Source organism: Portunus trituberculatus, chromosome 21, assembly GCF_017591435.1.
Source record: "Portunus trituberculatus isolate SZX2019 chromosome 21, ASM1759143v1, whole genome shotgun sequence".
Lineage (NCBI taxonomy): Eukaryota > Metazoa > Arthropoda > Malacostraca > Decapoda > Portunidae > Portunus > Portunus trituberculatus.
This window is the reverse complement of record NC_059275.1, coordinates 582,327-600,924: the sequence shown is the minus strand read 5'-3', so window position 1 is coordinate 600,924 and position 18,598 is coordinate 582,327. Positions and strand designations below refer to the sequence as shown.

Below are 18,598 nucleotides of genomic sequence, written 5' to 3'. Positions count from 1 at the left end.
CATATTACACTAGTTAGTGATACCGGCCTGTAATTTAAAGGTTCTTCCTTCCTTCCGCTCTTATATATGGGAACCACCTCAGCTCTTTTCCACTCCACTGGCACTGTTCCATTTTCTATTGAGCATTTTATGATGTTGTATATTGGACTTGCTAGTTCTTCCCTACATTCTTTCAGTATTCTGCCTGAGACTTCATCCGGTCCCATTGCCTTTTCCTCATCCAATTCCGTCATCAACTTTTTATTTCAAGCTTGGTTACTTTAATCTCTTTCATATAGACAGTCTCTCTCTATTATTCCTGTGGTCTTTCAAATTTGGATTCCTTGTGTGTGTGTGTGTGTATTTACCTAATTGTATTTACCTAATTGTAACATACGGAAAAGAGCTATGCTCGTGTTGTCCCGTCTCCATATCTATTAATGTCCAGCTTTTTCTTAAAATCATGAATATTCCTTGCGTTGACCACTTCCACGTCTAAACTATTCCATGCTTCCACCCTTCTATGAGGGAAGCTATATTTTTCACATCTCTCCTATAAGTGGCCATTTTAGTTTTTTCCCATGCCCTCTCGACATTCTTTCATTCCACATACACAGATCTTCCCTATCCATTTTTCCATGCCAATCATCACTCTGTATATTGCTATCAGGTCTCCCCTTTCTCTTCTGTTTTCCAGGGTTGGAAGTTGCATTCTTTTCAGTCTGTCTTCATAAGTCAAATCTCTTAAGTCAGGCACCATTTTGTTGCAGCCCTCTGTACTTTCTCTAGTTTCCTTATGTGTTTCTTTAAGTTCGAGCCCACTGTATTGTTGCATATTCAAGCCTCGGTCTTATCATTGCAGTAATTATTTTCTTCATCATTTCTTCATCTAAATATCTGAACGCCACTCTTATGTTCCTCAATAAGTTCAATACTTCTCCAATTATTTTGTTTATATGTCTCTCTGGCGATAGGTCATTGGTAATTGTCACCCCAAGGTCTTTTCTTCATGACTGGTTTTATGTCTTCATTTCCTATCTTGTACATACTCCTGATTCTTCTTTCACTCTTGCCAAACTCTATTTTCTTGCATTTTGTCGTGTTGAACTCCATTTGCCATGTACAGCTCCATTTCCATATTCTGTCCAAGTCTTCCTGGAGTAGTTCGCAATCTTTGTCACATCTCACTTTTCTTAACAATTTTGCATCGTCTGCAAATAGGCTCACATAACTGGACACCCCATCCACCATGTCATTTATGTAGACTGCGAACATTACTGGTGCCAACACTGATCCCTGTGGAACTCCACTCTCCACCAATCCCCATTCTGATGGTCTGTCCTTAATTATTGTTCTCATTTCTCTTCCTACCAAAAGTCTTCCATCCATTTTAGTAAACTGCCATGCACTCCTCCTACCATTTCAAGTTTCCAGATCAGTCTCTGGTGTGGTACCTTATCAAAGGCCTTTTTTAAATCCAGATATATTCCATCAGCCCAACCATCTCTTTCCTGTATTACATCTATCACCCTCGAATAGTAACATATCAGGTTTGTCGTGCATGAACGCCCTTTTCTAAAACCAAATTGACACTCACAAAGTATGTCATTTTCTCCAAGAAGTCTGTCCATCTATTCTTCACCACCCTCTCACACATCTTAGCTACCACACTTGTAAGTGACACTGGTCTATAGTTCAATGGGTCTCTCTTGTTACCTGATTTATAGATTGGGACAATGTTAGCTCTTTTCCAGTCTTGGGGCACTACACCTTCCCTTAATGAGGCATCAATTACTTCACAAACTTTTTCTGCCAATTGCTCCTGCATTCTCTTAAAATCCATCCTGATACCCCATCAGGTCCCACAGCTTTTCTCACTTCTAAACTCCCCATCATGTTCTTGATCTCCTCCACAGTTACTTGAAACTCCTTCATAATCCCTTTCTGTTCCATTACCAGTGGTTTGTCAAAAGCAGTCTCCTTTGTGAATACCTTCCGAAAGCATCCATTCATAGCCTCTGCCATTTCCTGGGATCTTCACTGCATACTCCATTTACTTCTAAACTTTCAATACTTTCTCTATTTTTGATGTTGTTGTTCACATGTCTGTAAAAAGCCTTGGTTGGTCTTTACATTTATCAATTATATCCTTTTCTTGTTTCTTTCTTTCTTCTCTTCTAATCAACACATATTCATTTCTTGCTCTTTTGTAACTTTCCCACTGCTTAATCCGTCTTTTCCTTCTCCACCTCTTCCATGCATCCTCTTTTCTTGTTCTAGCCTTTTCACATCTATCGTTAAACCAGTCCTGCTTTCCAACTTCTCTATGTTGTCTTATTGGTACAAATTTTTCTCACCTTCTTTGTATATTTTTATAAATTCCTTCCACTTTTCATTTGCTCCTTAGCACTCTTGAATTTCATCCAATTTGTCTCTTGAAAGAATTTCTTTAGGTTTCCAAAATCTGTCTTGGCATAATTCCATCTTCCCACTTTATATTCTTCATTTCTTCTAGATTTCTCTTCATCTATCACCTTGAACTCCAAAACTGCATGATCACTCTTTGCTAAAGGGCACTCCACCCTCATCTCCTCAATGACCATTGGCTCTGTACTAAAGACCAAGTCCAGTCTTGACGATGCTCCCTCTCCTCCAAACCTAGTATCTTCTTTGACCCACTGAGTTAACACATTTTCCATTGCCAGTGTCAATAGTGTATTTCCCCATGTTGTCTCTGATCCTTCCATTGACCAGTCCTCCCAACACACCTCTTTACAATTAAAATCTCCCATCATTATAGTTCGTTCACAGCCACCCAACATTTCTTCCAGACATGTTCCTGTATCACTTATCATTTCTTCATATTCCTGTACTGACCATGCATTTGTCTTAGGTGGTACGTACACCACTATGTAGTGCCTCTTTTTCCTTCATTAGTTTCTGCTCTGATCTTTAGCACTTCTGCCTTTCCCATACCTTTTTTCACTTGATCCACCTTTATATCTTTTTTAACCAGCAACATCACTCCTCCTCCCATCTTACCTACTCTATTTCTTTTCCAAACATTATATTTCCTTCTCCAACCTTCATCAGGTCTTCTCCTCTCTCAGTTTTGTTTCAGTAAGACCCACAATATCTGGGTTCTTGTCCCTCAAGTAATCGTTGAGTTCTAAAATCCCGATATCACTCCATTTATGTTGGAATACATTACATTCGCTCATATGTAAGTTTCTTTAGTCCTTTCTTGCTGTACTTTTCTGGGTTATGAACCACTTCCTCAGTCTCATATCCAAGATTCTCCAGAAAAACTCTTTCTTCTCTTCTTCTGTCCTCTCTTCATTTTTTTCAAAGCCTCCTTTCTCAACTCATTTAACATTTCTCTTTCCTTTTCACCGAGATCTCTTCTCAACCAAATCTTCCTTGTTGTTTCCTGCTGGGCTAGCCTCCATGACTTCTCCACCAATTCATCTACATCCTTTTGTGACTTAAGTTTGATTCTTATTGGCCTCATACCTTCTCTTGTGAACTTTCCAATTCTATGGAAGTCCTCTATTTCTTGTACTAGGTCTTTTCCTCCTCCTGCACCACATTAATGATATTATTTATCACCTTTTTATGTTTTTCTCTCTCCATTTTACTCGGTGTCTTATCCTCCTCCACACCAAATATCACCACACATCTCTTTTTGTCTACAGTTTCCCTCACCAATGTCTCATTTGACTTAATAACCTTCACCACTTTCTCAGCTATCTTCTCTTCTATGATCTGTTGATCTATAATTTCAGCAAGGCCCAAAGTTTTCTCCCTGACTCTTTGATTTCCTTTTCCAGACTTGCAACTTTGTAATTTACCTCCTTTCTTTCCACTTCCTGACTTTTTTCCATTCAGCCTGCTTCTCCATCACTTTTCCTAGAGATTCTCCACATTTTCGCAATTCACTTTAATTAGCTTAACTTCCTCTTTCAGTGCTGCATTTTCCTTCTTCATATCGGCACAGTCTCTTTTACATTGTCATAACTCGTTTCCAGGCCCTCATACTTTTCAAACAGTTTTTCAATTTTACCTTCTAACTCCAGAATTTTCTTCACATAAGTGCTCTTCTCCATTATTCCTTGAAACCCTGTGAAGTCTGATTCCTCTTTCGAGTTCACGGCCGCCATGTTGCAGAGTAAACAAACCAGCTGATGGCTCAAACGCAGGCTACAGTTTATATTTACCTTCACTGGACATTATTTTGCTAATCAACAGTTAACATGACTATATGGAGACGGGACAAACATTACCAGCTCCTTTCCCACCTTGGTTACTCTTAGGTAACTGTAGAATTATAGATGATTGCTCTGAGCTCAGCGACCACCTCCGCCATCGGCGATGTGTGTGTGTGTGTGTGTGTGTGTGTGTGTGTGTGTGTGTGTGTGTGTGTGTGTATTTACCTAATTGTATTTACCTAATTGTAACATACGGAAAAGAGCTATGCTCGTGTTGTCCCGTCTCCATATCTACTAATGTCCAGCTTTTCTTAAAATCATGAATATTCCTTGCGTTGACCACTTCCACGTCTAAACTATTCCATGCTTCCACCCTTCTATGAGGGAAGCTATATTTTTCACATCTCTCCTATAAGTGGCCATTTTAGTTTTTCCCATGCCCTCTCGACATTCTTTCATTCCACATACACAGATCTTCCCTATCCATTTTTCCATGCCAATCATCACTCTGTATATTGCTATCAGGTCTCCCCTTTCTCTTCTGTTTTCCAGGGTCGGAAGTTGCATTCTGTTCAGTCTGTCTTCATAAGTCAAATCTCTTAAGTCAGGCACCATTTTGTTGCAGCCCTCTGTACTTTCTCTAGTTTCCTTATGTGTTTCTTTAAGTTCGAGCCCACTGTATTGTTGCATATTCAAGCCTTGGTCTTATCATTGCAGTAATTATTTTCTTCATCATTTCTTCATCTAAATATACGAACGCCACTCTTATGTTCCTCAATAAGTTCAATACTTCTCCAATTATTTTGTTTATATGTCTCTCTGGCGATAGGTCATTGGTAATTGTCACCCCAAGGTCTTTTTCTTCATGACTGGTTTTATGTCTTCATTTCCTATCTTGTACATACTCCTGATTCTTCTTTCACTCTTGCCAAACTCTAATTTCTTGCATTTTGTCGTGTTGAACTCCATTTGCCATGTACAGCTCCATTTCCATATTCTGTCCAAGTCTTCCTGGAGTAGTTCGCAATCTTTGTCACATCTCACTTTTCTTAACAATTTTGCATCGTCTGCAAATAGGCTCACATAACTGGACACCCCATCCACCATGTCATTTATGTAGACCGAACATTACTGGTGCCAACACTGATCCCTGTGGAACTCCACTCTCCACCAAGCCCCATTCTGATGGTCTGTCCTTAATTATTGTTCTCATTTCTCTTCCTACCAAAAGTCTTCCATCCATTTTAGTAAACTGCCATGCACTCCTCCTACCATTTCAAGTTTCCAGATCAGTCTCCGTGTGGTACCTTATCAAAGGCCTTTTTAAATCCAGATATATTCCATCAGCCCAACCATCTCTTTCCTGTATTACATCTATCACCCTCGAATAGTAACATATCAGGTTTGTCGTGCATGAACGCCCTTTTCTAAAACCAAATTGACACTCACAAAGTATGTCATTTTTCTCCAAGAAGTCTGTCCATCTATTCTTCACCACCCTCTCACACATCTTAGCTACCACACTTGTAAGTGACACTGGTCTATAGTTCAATGGGTCTCTCTTGTTACCTGATTTATAGATTGGGACAATGTTAGCTCTTTTCCAGTCTTGGGGCACTACACCTTCCCTTAATGAGGCATCAATTACTTCACAAACTTTTTCTGCCAGTTGCTCCCTGCATTCTCTTAAAATCCATCCTGATACCCCATCAGGTCCCACAGCTTTTCTCACTTCTAAACTCCCCATCATATTCTTGATCTCCTCCACAGTTACTTGAAACTCCTTCATAATCCCTTTCTGTTCCATTACCAGTGGTTTGTCAAAAGCAGTCTCCTTTGTGAATACCTTCCAAAGCATCCATTCATAGCCTCTGCCATTTCCTGGGATCCTCACTGCATACTCCATTTACTTCTAAACTTTCAATACTTTCTCTATTTTTGATGTTGTTGTTCACATGTCTGTAAAAAAGCCTTGGTTGGTCTTTACATTTATCAATTATATCCTTTTCTTGTTTCTTTCTTTCTTCTCTTCTAATCAACACATATTCATTTCTTGCTCTTTTGTAACTTTCCCACTGCTTAATCCGTCTTTTCCTTCTCCACCTCTTCCATGCATCCTCTTTTCTTGTTCTAGCCTTTTCACATCTATCGTTAAACCAGTCCTGCTTTCCAACTTCTCTATGTTGTCTTATTGGTACAAATTTTTCTCACCTTCTTTGTATATTTTTATAAATTCCTTCCACTTTTCATTTGCTCCTTAGCACTCTTGAATTTCATCCAATTTGTCTCTTGAAAGAATTTCTTTAGGTTTCCAAAATCTGTCTTGGCATAATTCCATCTTCCCACTTTATATTCTTCATTTCTTCTAGATTTCTCTTCATCTATCACCTTGAACTCCAAAACTGCATGATCACTCTTTGCTAAAGGGCACTCCACCCTCATCTCCTCAATGACCATTGGCTCTGTACTAAAGACCAAGTCCAGTCTTGACGATGCTCCCTCTCCTCCAAACCTAGTATCTTCTTTGACCCACTGAGTTAACACATTTTCCATTGCCAGTGTCAATAGTGTATTTCCCATGTTGTCTCTGATCCTTCCATTGACCAGTCCTCCCAACACACCTCTTTACAATTAAAATCTCCCATCATTATAGTTCGTTCACAGCCACCCAACATTTCTTCCAGACATGTTCCTGTATCTCTTATCATTTCTTCATATTCCTGTACTGACCATGCATTTGTCTTAGGTGGTACGTACACCACTATGTAGTGCCTCTTTTTCCTTCATTAGTTTCTGCTCTGATCTTTAGCACTTCTGCCTTTCCCATACCTTCTTTCACTTGATCCACCTTTATATCTTTTTAACCAGCAACATCACTCCTCCTCCCATCTTACCTACTCTATTTCTTTTCCAAACATTATATTTCCTTCTCCAACCATCATCAGGTCTTCTCCCTCTCTCAGTTTTGTTTCAGTAAGACCCACAATATCTGGGTTCTTGTCCTCAAGTAATCGTTGAGTTCTAAAATCCCGATATCACTCCATTTATGTTGGAATACATTACATTCCGCTCATACGTAAGTTTCTTTAGTCCTTTCTTACTGTACTTTTCTGGGTTATGAACCACTTCCTCAGTCTCATATCCAAGATTCTCCAGAAAAACTCTTTCTTCTCCTCTTCTGTCCTCTCTTCATTTTTTTCAAAGCCTCCTTCTCAACTCATTTAACATTTCTCTTTCCTTTTCACCGAGATCTCTTCTCAACCAAATCTTCCTTGTTGTTTCCTGCTGGGCTAACCTCCATGACTTCTCCACCAATTCATCTACATCCTTTTGTGACTTAAATTTGATTCTTATTGGCCTCATACCTTCTCTGTGAACTTTCCAATTCTATGGAAGTCCTCTATTTCTTGTACTAGGTCTTTTCCTCCTCCTGCACCACATTAATGATATTATTTATCACCTTTTTATGTTTTCTCTCTCTCCATTTTACTCGGTGTCTTATCCTCCTCCACACCAAATATCACCACACATCTCTTTTTGTCTACAGTTTCCCTCACCAATGTCTCATTTGACTTAATAACCTTCACAACTTTCTCAGCAATCTTCTCTTCTATGATCTGTTGATCTATAATTTCAGCAAGGCCCAAAGTTTTCTCCCCAGACTCTTTGATTTCCTTTTCCAGACTTGCAACTTTGTAATTTACCTTCTTTCTTTCCACTTCCTGACTTTTTTTCCATTCAGCCTGCTTCTCCATCACTTTTCCTAAAGATTCTCCACATTTGTCGCAATTCTCTTTAATTAACTTAGCTTCCTCTTTCAGTACTGCATTTTCTGTGTGTGTGTGTGTGTGTGTGTTTTCACGAATGTTACAAGGCGGGACGCATGTAACTTATCTTTCGAGAGGGAGAGGGGGATGGAGGGAAGGGAGATGGGGAGGGAGGAAAGGAGAGAGAGAGAGAGAGAGAGAGAGAGAGAGAGAGAGAGAGAGAGATGGGAACAGTCTATGCCATTGGGTAATTTTAGACACAAGGCGGGACGCATGTTGCTTATCTTTAGTGATTGGTGGAGACAAGGATGGTGGGAGGAGCACTAGGATTTTAAAGACAGCATACGGCATGTGTAGTTGGTGTCCAACACACTATACGGGACAACTGAACTGAAGAAAGCTCAGAAAAGAAATATGACGCCTACGTAAGCGTCACCGTATATGCTACTGGGGCTTCATGACGCCTACATAGGCGTCACCGTATTGAAGGGGTTAAGGGGGAATCAAGAACAATTAAGTTAGGAACAGCTAAGTTACCCGCAAGATCGTTACCCAGTACAAGATGTACCCCCGGTACTGGCAGTTCACCAGGTTTAATGGCTACCACAACCTCTCCTGAAATGAATGGGCACTGTAAGCTAATATTAGCCAAGGGATAGGAGAGCTGTGATTCGAGACCGGTAAGGATCACCTTCTCCCCAGTGGTGTCTGGAATGACATCTTCCCTTAAGATGGATTGGGCAGCACCTGTATCATGTAGAACCTTGACATTTATTGCCTTGTCTTTACCATCAGTCAGGGACACTTTACCTTGATACGTGTACGAGTCATAAAGTTCTAGAGGAGAGTTGATAAGGTTAGCTAGGGCCACTGGTTTCTTGTTCTCAAAGGTGTTAGGTTTAGGGGCCACAAAAGAAGGTTGACGTTGAGAGGCCTTGCAATTTGGGTGTCTACATTTTTGGATTGTGTGACCTGGTTTCTTACAGTATGTACACCATGGGGAATTATATGCATTTGGCGAGAATCCGGTCGGCTCACCACCCGCGCCCCCAAAACCTTCCCCAAAGGAGGACCTAACATTAGATGGTGAACCACGACCTCTACTACCCAGGGATCCCATCAACAAAGCAAAGGCATCAGCCACTTTAGCGGCAGACATAAGATCACTCTCTCCCCGTTCTTCCACATGCCTCAGAGTATTAAAGGGTAACTTGTTCTTCCATTCTTCCAGGACCATTAGATTGAGCAACTCCGAAAAGGTGGTAATGTTAAGGGCGGCTAACCATTTCTTAAATTGTCTTAGTTTCTCACTAGCAAATTCAACATAGGTGTGAGAGTCTGGTTTCACATACTTTCGGAACTGTTGTCTGTATCCGTCAGAAGTGATAGAGTAGGCGTCTAGTATGTTACCTTTGATCTCTTCATACTCTACCTCATCACTAAGGCCATTGTATACCCTATAAGCTTTTCCTACTAGCTTAGGGACAAGGAGAGACACCCACTGATCCTTGGGCCATTTATTCCTATTAGCAATGCTCTCAAAAGCGCGAAGTGGCCCGTCAACATCAGATTCATCAAAAGGGGGAACTAGCGGAGCAGCTTTAGCAGGATTAAAGCTTGCTAACTTTTTCTTTATATCTATTTCATCCCCTCTAAACTTAGCATCATTTCGTAGGGTTAACTCCTGAATTTCTAACTCTTTCTCCTGCCTTTTAAGTTGTAACTGAAATTCTCTCTCTTCCTTTTCTGCCTGTAGTTGCATTGGTCTTTCCTGTAATTCTCTCTCTTCTTTTCCTGCCTGTAGTTGCATTTGTTTTTCCTGTAGTTGCATTGCTTTCACTTCTTTTTCTGCCTGTAGTTGCATTTGTTTTTCATGCATCCGGTATTCTAGTCTAAGCTTCTCAATTTCCCACTGACTTATCCTACTCTTATCCTTTTCTTCCTGGGGACTGTGTATTATAGTCCTCGTATGACATGGGAGTTAACTCTTCTATGGCATTTCCTAGCAACTGACCTTCTTGCACTAGATGTTCAACAACTACATTCTTAACGACCTCTTTAGTCATCTGAGACGTGATGGGAACATCAAAATGTTTAGCGATGGCTTTCCACTGGTCCTTTTTTATATTAGCACCTTTAAGTTGTTCCAGAGAAGGGTCAGCACAAAAATCTTCAACGTTAAACTGAGCAGGAGCCATATTAAATAGATGTTAAACAAACAACAAAAAAATGATAAGCGAATTACTTAAGTGAGGAACTTGGCTGAGTGATAATAAAGGCAACCTTGGAAATTACCTAGATTATACTTAAGTAAACACTTATGAGTACAATCACTAATGAGGGGTAAACTAGAGAATTACGGCATTAAGAGAGATCCGGATTACTCTAGTTACGAGACTTGAGAGTGAGGAGTGAATTGTACTGGAACTTGTTATTGATATGGAGGCGGATTAGTCTGAGGGACTAGTTAAAATGGCCATTTATAACTAGCGAGAAAAATTATCCGCGAAGTGAGGGGATTGAGGGTTCGCATGAACATATGATGATCCCAACACTTGGATAACACTTATTACACACCTGCCTATGTGAAAAAAATAGAGATAAGTGCTATTGGTGAACACGCCTTTCTACCTGGTTTCCTGCTCTACCACTGCTATGCGATACCGATGAAAGTCAAGAAGCACTTTTAACCCAAAAGGAGCCACTTGATCGCACAAAGGTAAATTTAAACCACACGCAGAGTAAGTCACAGAAAAAAAACACATCAAAGTCACAACACCACAGAAACACATAAGAAAAAAATGTAATCACAAAAAAAGTCACTGGAAAAATGGAACACTGAACAAGGGTTATAATGGTCCTGTCATGGTCGCCAATTGTTACGTTCACCGGTTAAATGGGTAAGATTGGCATCGGGGAGCCAGTGGATAATAACAATAAAAAAAAAAAAACACTGCAGGTTCAACTGGTGAGGAAATGCAACTTTACTAACCCAATAACAATGACATACACAGAAATATAACATGAAACACATGAAAATGACATACACATATACATATAACACATAAATAAATACAACAATAAAGAACCCAACTTAATACATAACAATAATACTAATCCTATATGGAGGCAATGTGGAAAAAACGGGACGAGGGGAAGTGATACTTAAGAGGTGTCGCAGCGGTGAAGTCCAAGAGGCATTGTGTTCACTGGTTGTGGCCTTGACCTCAACTCACTTTCAGAAATCAGGGAGCTTGCTTAACACTTCCGCTTGAGTTGAATGGGGCTGCGTGAATCCAACTTCGGGACAGTATCGGGGCTTCATGAGACGGTGACGTGGAGGGTTCATGAGACGGTGACGTGGAAGGTTCATGAGACGGTGACGTGGAAGGGGAGGTGGAGAGGTAGCAAACGAGGTAGCAAGCGGAGGAGGTGATGGTAGTGGAGTATGTTACGGGCGGGGCGTAACAATTGGCAACTAAAAGGGCCTTTTTTTCTTTTTTTTTGGTCTTTTTTTTCTTTTCTTTTTTATTTTGTCCCTGGCCAGTTTTTCCCTCATATGAAAAAAAGACATAGTGGTCAAAACAAACAGTGTTGTAAATAAATCCTTGGTTTGGATTTGTATGAAAGGACAATAACCTGATCCTAAAGAAGACAATGGGTGAAAAACTTTGCTACTTGTTTAAAAGGAGACATACTAGCAAAACATTGAGATCAGGGCAAAGAAAGCAAGAGCTTGCATGCATCTGACCAGAATGAGAGCCATATAGCAACTGACATGTGGGGATAGTGAAGTGTTATCTCTGGTTAAGTGAGCCACAGCAGGCAAGTGATATGCTGACATAGAATTATATTTTACTCAGTAGGATGTTACAGGAGAGGATGATTCCATATACACTGAAAGAACACTAGGAATTCCTTCAAGATGAGCTAGGTAAGAGATAAAAAAATATGGAAAATAGAGGACCTTAGTGAATGAAAACTTTTCCATTATAGCAGCAAATTAGAAGTTATAGTGCCATTATTGTCAAGCTTTATTTGCAGTTCACACCCATTGTGGACTCAATGGTAAGACAGGGCTTTACATCACCAGTTGTTATGAGCTGTAGGCTTGATAGTTGTTTTAAGTCAAAGAATTCTGCTAGAGTACATTTTTGACAATTTGCAAAACTATTCAAAAAATTCCTGATACATCATATGCATTTCAAGTTATTGAGGCTTGAAATAATTGTATGGCCATATCAGATGGAATTAATCTCTAAATGTTTTTATTGCTATATAAAGTTGTTGAAGTGCAGTATTATACAAGATCTATGCATTTTCTGTCTCTTACTTGTATACCTTACTATGTTTCTTGTAGTGACCAGTTGAAGGATGGTGCTGAGTTCGAGGTAATTGGTGACCCTGAGCAATTGAAGAAAGAACAAGCAAGAGAACAGGAAAAGAAGGAAGAAGAACAAAGCTCTTCCTCAACATCTGCAACAACACCAGCTACATCATTATTTCCACCAACTGGTGAGAATTACATAAGGATTAGTTTTACTATGGATATTTATAATTTAGTGAATGATCATTGGGAGAGATTTTTAAGCTACTATCATCACTACTATCACCTTCCTATTAATTAGAGCATCATAAGATAAGGGAAGCTGCAAAAAAACAAATATGTCAATTCTCTATAAGACATACCTTCTTATAACTATCATTCCAGTTTATAGATATAGCTAATCATCTTCCTTTTAACCACTTCCTGATGGCAGATCTTTATATAGACATTTTGAAATTGGGACTTTTGTCAGGTTGTCTATGTATAGATGATCACACTAAGTTGTAGCATATCTCTCTCTCTCTCTCTCTCTCTCTCTCTCTCTCTCTCTCTCTCTCTCTCTCTCTCTCTCTCTCTCTCTCTCTCTCTCTCTCTCTCTCTCTCTCTCTCTCTCTCTCTCTCTCTCTCTCTCTCTATATATATATATATATATATATATATATATATATATATATATATATATAGACTATTCCTTACAAGTAACAAAATTCATAAAATAAATCATTATTTGGCATTTTAAATACCAAAATATTTGCCAACATGGCCTCTCAAGGCTGGTCACTGCTTGTACTTTGCTAGTGGTGGATGTGCTACACACATAAACTAATATTGAACATAAGAACATAAGAAAAGAAGGAAGCTGCAAGAGGCCGCCAGGCCTATATGAGGCAGTCCCTGTGTGTTTAAGCTACCTGATTCCATCTATCATCCCCATCCATGAACTTATCTAACCTTCTTTTAAAGCTCCCTATTGACTCAGCTCTGACTACATGACCACTGAGACCATTTCACTCATCAACCACTCTGTTTGAAAACCAGTTTCTTCCCATTTCTTTCCTAAACCTGAATTTTTCAAGTTTAAACCCATTATTTCTGGTTCTGTTCTCACTACTGATCATAAGAACTACATTCATGTCCCCTTTGTTAAAAACCCTTATACCACTTAAATACTTTTATCAGGGCTCCTCTTAACCTATGTCTCTCGAAGAAATGCAGCTTGAGTTTTTTTCAGTCTCTCTTCATAGGGAATATCCATCATTCAATGTATCTTTTTAGTCATCCTCCTTTGCACTGACTCCAACAGAGCTATATCCTTCTTAAAATGTGGAAATTTTTGCATTTTTCCACTTTTTTTTTTGTCTTATCATGTACCATACGGTAGCAGTGTTGCCTAAAAATTAGTAGGTACAAAACAAGCATGTGAAAAATACAAAGAAAAGTGGAAGTAAATTACATCTAGGTTATAGGTCCTGGATGTGAGTAACTCTAAACATTCATATAAATATATTGACATACATTATCATCAATCAAACACAAATAACACCATTATTCAGATTCAATGGTTTGCAGTTTCGCGATACAGTCTATATATAGACATCACTTGTTCAGTTTTGTGGTTGTGTCTATATATAGATTCAATTGTTTGTTAAGTTTTGTGGCAGAATTTATATATAGACGTCAATCTGAAATACCCATTTCCTGGGAAACTATATACAGGCAACCCCCCGCTTAATGAAGGGGTTACGTTCCTAAAAAATCCTTTGTTAAGCGAATTTTCGTTAAGCAAACCAATTATAACAAGTTTAATCCCTGACTTGAACTTCCATTGAGAGTAAACAAAACGAGAGTGCATCATAGTACAGTGAAAGGTTTAATGAAAGTAAAAATTATGAAGTTAAACATTTAGGCAGTTTGATTTAAGTCATTATAATGTACACTAATGTATGTATGTACATAACTTTATAATGTTGATGATCTTAGATTTATGAAGGGAAGGAGAGTGAAACGGGAAAGACACAAACCGGCAGCCTGTGGAATGTAAACAAAAGACGCATCATTGTACCGCATACAAAAGTTATATACCACATTTCCACAAGGCTTTCCATTTTATCCATTGTAGAGTCACGAGTTCAGGTTTTTTTTTTTTTTTTTTTTTTTTTTAGCTTGCAAGGAAGATACGGTCTCACCAGCCTTCTTAACCCTTGTGCGGGGGTGATCGTTCATGAATGATAGCATCGGTACGTTTCGTGCGGCGGTGATCGTTCATGTAATCATGATTTTTCGCACCACTTCTTTAAACTTCCCGTTTTCTTACTCAAGTCGGAGGGCGAGTGTATGTATCAGGCAAAACTGTCCACGAGCTGAGTTGCCAGTTTTGCTATTTCATCTTGGTCTAGGCTCACATCTTTCCATCTTGGAGGAGACATCTGGCAACCCACATGACACTGCGGATGGAACGTCCCCTCCGCATGACGGGAGATATCACAACATCGAGATGGATAGTGATATATACATGTTGCTACATTATGATCATCTAATTTATCAATCATCTTTCCCTATTCTCATACAATCTACCCTCCTAACATGAGAGAGAGAGAGAGAGAGAGAGAGAGAGAGAGAGAGAGAGAGAGAGAGAGAGAGAGAGAGAGAGAGAGAGATTAGGAGAGTAGGGAAAGGCCTAGAGTCAAAACAAGCTGACACATCTCTCTCTCTCTCTCATTGGAAGTGCAATTTTTTCACGTAAAAGATGTGCCCAGAGAGAGAGAGAGAGAGAGAGAGATAGAAAATTGGCGCCCTGGTATCGCACTGAGGGTTGTTTCTCCACGGCGGGTTACATCGTGGCTATCAGGAGGAATATTTGATAAGCAATAACTTTCCTGTCAGAGATCGTAGCAAGCTGCAAAGTACATCAATGTATTCAGAATTTCAAAGAGAAATGTATTTTCATGAGTAAAACTATCTCCTGTGATTTTTTAAGTTTATCATTTTACCCACAGATGGGAATGATTAATTTATAATTATCCCGTAGCACAAGGGTTAATAGAGGCAGTAGATGGAGTCAAGATGGTGGCGAGCAATGCTATTAGTTTTCTCTCCTCTCTCGTGTCTGAATAATATCCAGCTTCACTTTGAGAGTAAGAGACTTCCTGGTCTTCTTAGCAATGCTAGGTGACATTGCAGGGCATTTTGGTGGTAAGTTGAGTGGGGGAAGATGAGCTGCTGCTGATACTGTTATTGTTTTGAACTTGGGGAGTGAGTGGTGCGCGTGTTGTCCACGAGAGGTTTTGGTGTATTCAAAAGCCTGTCGGCTTGCGTGATACGGCGGGGCTTTCAAACTTGGAAAAAATTACCTGGAGAAAACTTAGTTAAAGCGAGTTTGGTGTTCGTTAAACGAGCAGATGGTAGTAATATTAAACATTTGTTGTAGTGAAATTTCATTGTGTGAACCTTCATTAAGCGAAGGTTGCCTGTATAGACCTATGGGTGAAAGTTGATTTTTCATTTGGTGGTACACTCATCTGCCCAGGAAGGGGTTAAAGGTTCCCATTGACTCAGCACTAACAATTTAAAGTTTTATTATTATAATCATGTGCCACTCTGAGAACCAACTTCTTTCTATCTTAAATATATCAGTCTTGATATTGTTACTTCTTGCTCTAGCTTCGTTACTAGCCTTCATGAATTTGTTTGTCACCCTTATTATATTCCTTATGCCACTTAAATACCTCCATCAGATGGGGTGTTCACAAATGTGAAGTTAAGGATTAATTTCCTTTTGTAAGAAATATTTGGCATCCCTCATATCTTTGGTTGTTTCTCCTCCATTGTGACTTAAGTATAAGTATATATGTCCATTTTATAGAATGGGATAATAACTGGACAGCATACAAGCGAGGCCATGAATAGTGGCAAGTTATAAGCAGTAGTAATGCTTCTAGTTTGACATAACTATCCCATCAGTAACAAAATAACAATAAATTGTATTTCATTTACTGTAATGTTAATAATGTGTTGTATTTTCCTTGTTTATAACTCCTTGTAAACAGCAAGGAAATGAGTCAACGAGGCCTTTCAAATTTTTTTTTTTTTTTTTAGCTCCAACACTTGTCGCAAAGTAACTTTAAGTTTTGGCAGTGAACTAGTGGCCTTGTTGATTTCATATTTAAAAAAAGATCACAAGTTCTTGATAGGATTATGGTCTAGATTGTTGCCAGGCCAATCCTTGATGTAATGAACCCACAATTATTTAACCACTCCTTTACTTGCTTGCTTGTGTGGCAGGAAGCCCCAATCCTACATAAAATAGTCCACCTTGAACTTCACATAATTATCCCAAATTATCATATAAAAGTACTGTTTACTATTTCCCAACTCCTTTTTCAAAAGACCAAGTTGCCAGTGCTATGGTATTGAAATGGTCCCTAAACCATAAGTAAATCAGGATGTTTTACCATTTTACATTGTATTTGGGTTGTACCAATCAGATCCTCTTGGCCTATACACTCATGCATGTCTCAGATACTGTGAAAATAATTTTGGTCTCTGCACAGTATTGAATGTTTTTTCTGTGGGCAAGTGTTTGGAATGAAGAAAGATTTCCTAGCAGCAGTGTGGAAAAAGAGATAAAACTCTTTCTGACAGTCACATGACTGTCCTTGAATGCACATAACCCAGTAGATGTGGATTATTTTCTTTTAGCTTCTGTGCAGTACATATAAGTCCTACAATCAATACACTTTTGTAGTCAGACAAGGTTTTGGTAAGTGGGATGGTGTTGTGTCATCTTTGGTGGCCTCGCACTACAACAGCCAACATTCAGCAGTATGTTGAACTACACCAGTCTGTTTCTAAATAGCATTTGTACTGAGTGATTGCCATTGTCAAGTAATCAAACTCAACTTGAGTATATGCAAAATATTTCAGATTCTGAAAAACTGTCCTTGCACTGACCATCAATGAATACCACCCAGAATACATAAACCATAGATCACTGACTGTTAATCTTCATATTCCATCTGACAGTTCAGTGAGTGAAAAGTTAGCAAATAGGTAATTTCTTAAAAATATACTTCCCATCAACCAAACAGGAGATGAAATTACAGTGGTGCCTTGGAATACAAATTTAATCCGTTCAAAATTTTGTTCTTACTCCAAAGCATCAAAATACTTGTATACTTATGAAAGAAAATATAATTTGTTCCAAACCACCTCCCAAAACCAAAAAAAATTCAAATTTTCACCTAATTTCTTACTTTTTGAATACTATTACTATATGTACTACTACTACTATCATGCTATAATTATAAAAGATAGGAAAATAAAGCAAGAAAGTAAGCAAAATGTAATACAGGTTGAATCTCCCAAATCCGGCAACCACCGGACCTTAAGGTGGCCATACACGTTCAAAAAAAGCGTCAAAATTTTGATGCAAAATTTTGACGTGTAACTTTGATACAAAATTTTGATGCATAATTGCCCATACACGTTTAGGCGTTTTTCCCATCAAAATTTGGTATAGTCAAAATCTTCGACATGGATGCATCAGTGGCCATAGCACTAGTGTTCGCATTGGACTCTGATAAACCTCCTGGTAAACGTTGGAAATGGTCAAAAGACTGGTTTTTAAAACGGGAAACCTACAGACATGTCAATTTGTTTGCAGATTATTTATTCTTTTCTTCAGATCTTCTACTATGGCGGAAGTAAAATGCTCACGATATTTCTGCAGTAGAATGTCATAGGCCTCGGCTTTCTAAGCACGATTGCTATAATTATCCGACTTAATTCTCCACAAAGCTGGCAAAGTCCGATACACTCCTAAAACTTCAATCAAAAATTTGTTTTCGGCCTCCTCCTTCGCAGACATGGCGATCCTGTCTCCTCGTCAGTCACCTGCGAACTAAACAGTTTGATCAAAATTTTGACAGGAACCCACACACGCATCAAAAATTTGACGACTCGTCAAAAAATATAAAACGGATTTGATCAATCAAAATTTTGCTTCAAATCTTTTTTTGACATCAAAACGTCCTACACACACTCAAATTTTGCATCAAAATTTTTATATCAAAATTCTGATGCAAAATTTTGACGCTTTTTTTGAACGTGTTTAGACTTGCCGGACCATGGAAAATTCCAAACTATAGGTGGTCCCCAAAACACCCTCTATATACTTACCTGCATTATACAAGTGTAGCTGTAACATTGTTTTGATATATGATAGTTGTATATGAAAATATACATGCAGAAGTATATAGAAAAACACATTAATTAAGTTCAGCATGGAAGATTTTTGCCTGCGCCATTATCATCTCGCT

General features: G+C 38.8%; 1 protein-coding gene across 2 annotated transcripts in view; it reads left to right on the top strand.

The window, feature by feature from the left end:
- LOC123506846 (SUMO-activating enzyme subunit 2-like) overlaps positions 1-18,598 on the top strand; it is a 254,108-nt gene that overhangs the window by 226,742 nt on the left and 8,768 nt on the right. For both annotated transcript variants that reach the window (XM_045259200.1, XM_045259199.1), the window contains exon 12: positions 12,315-12,469. In XM_045259200.1, coding sequence (XP_045115135.1) covers positions 12,315-12,469 — 155 coding nt within the window. The remainder of the gene's footprint in view (positions 1-12,314; positions 12,470-18,598) is intronic.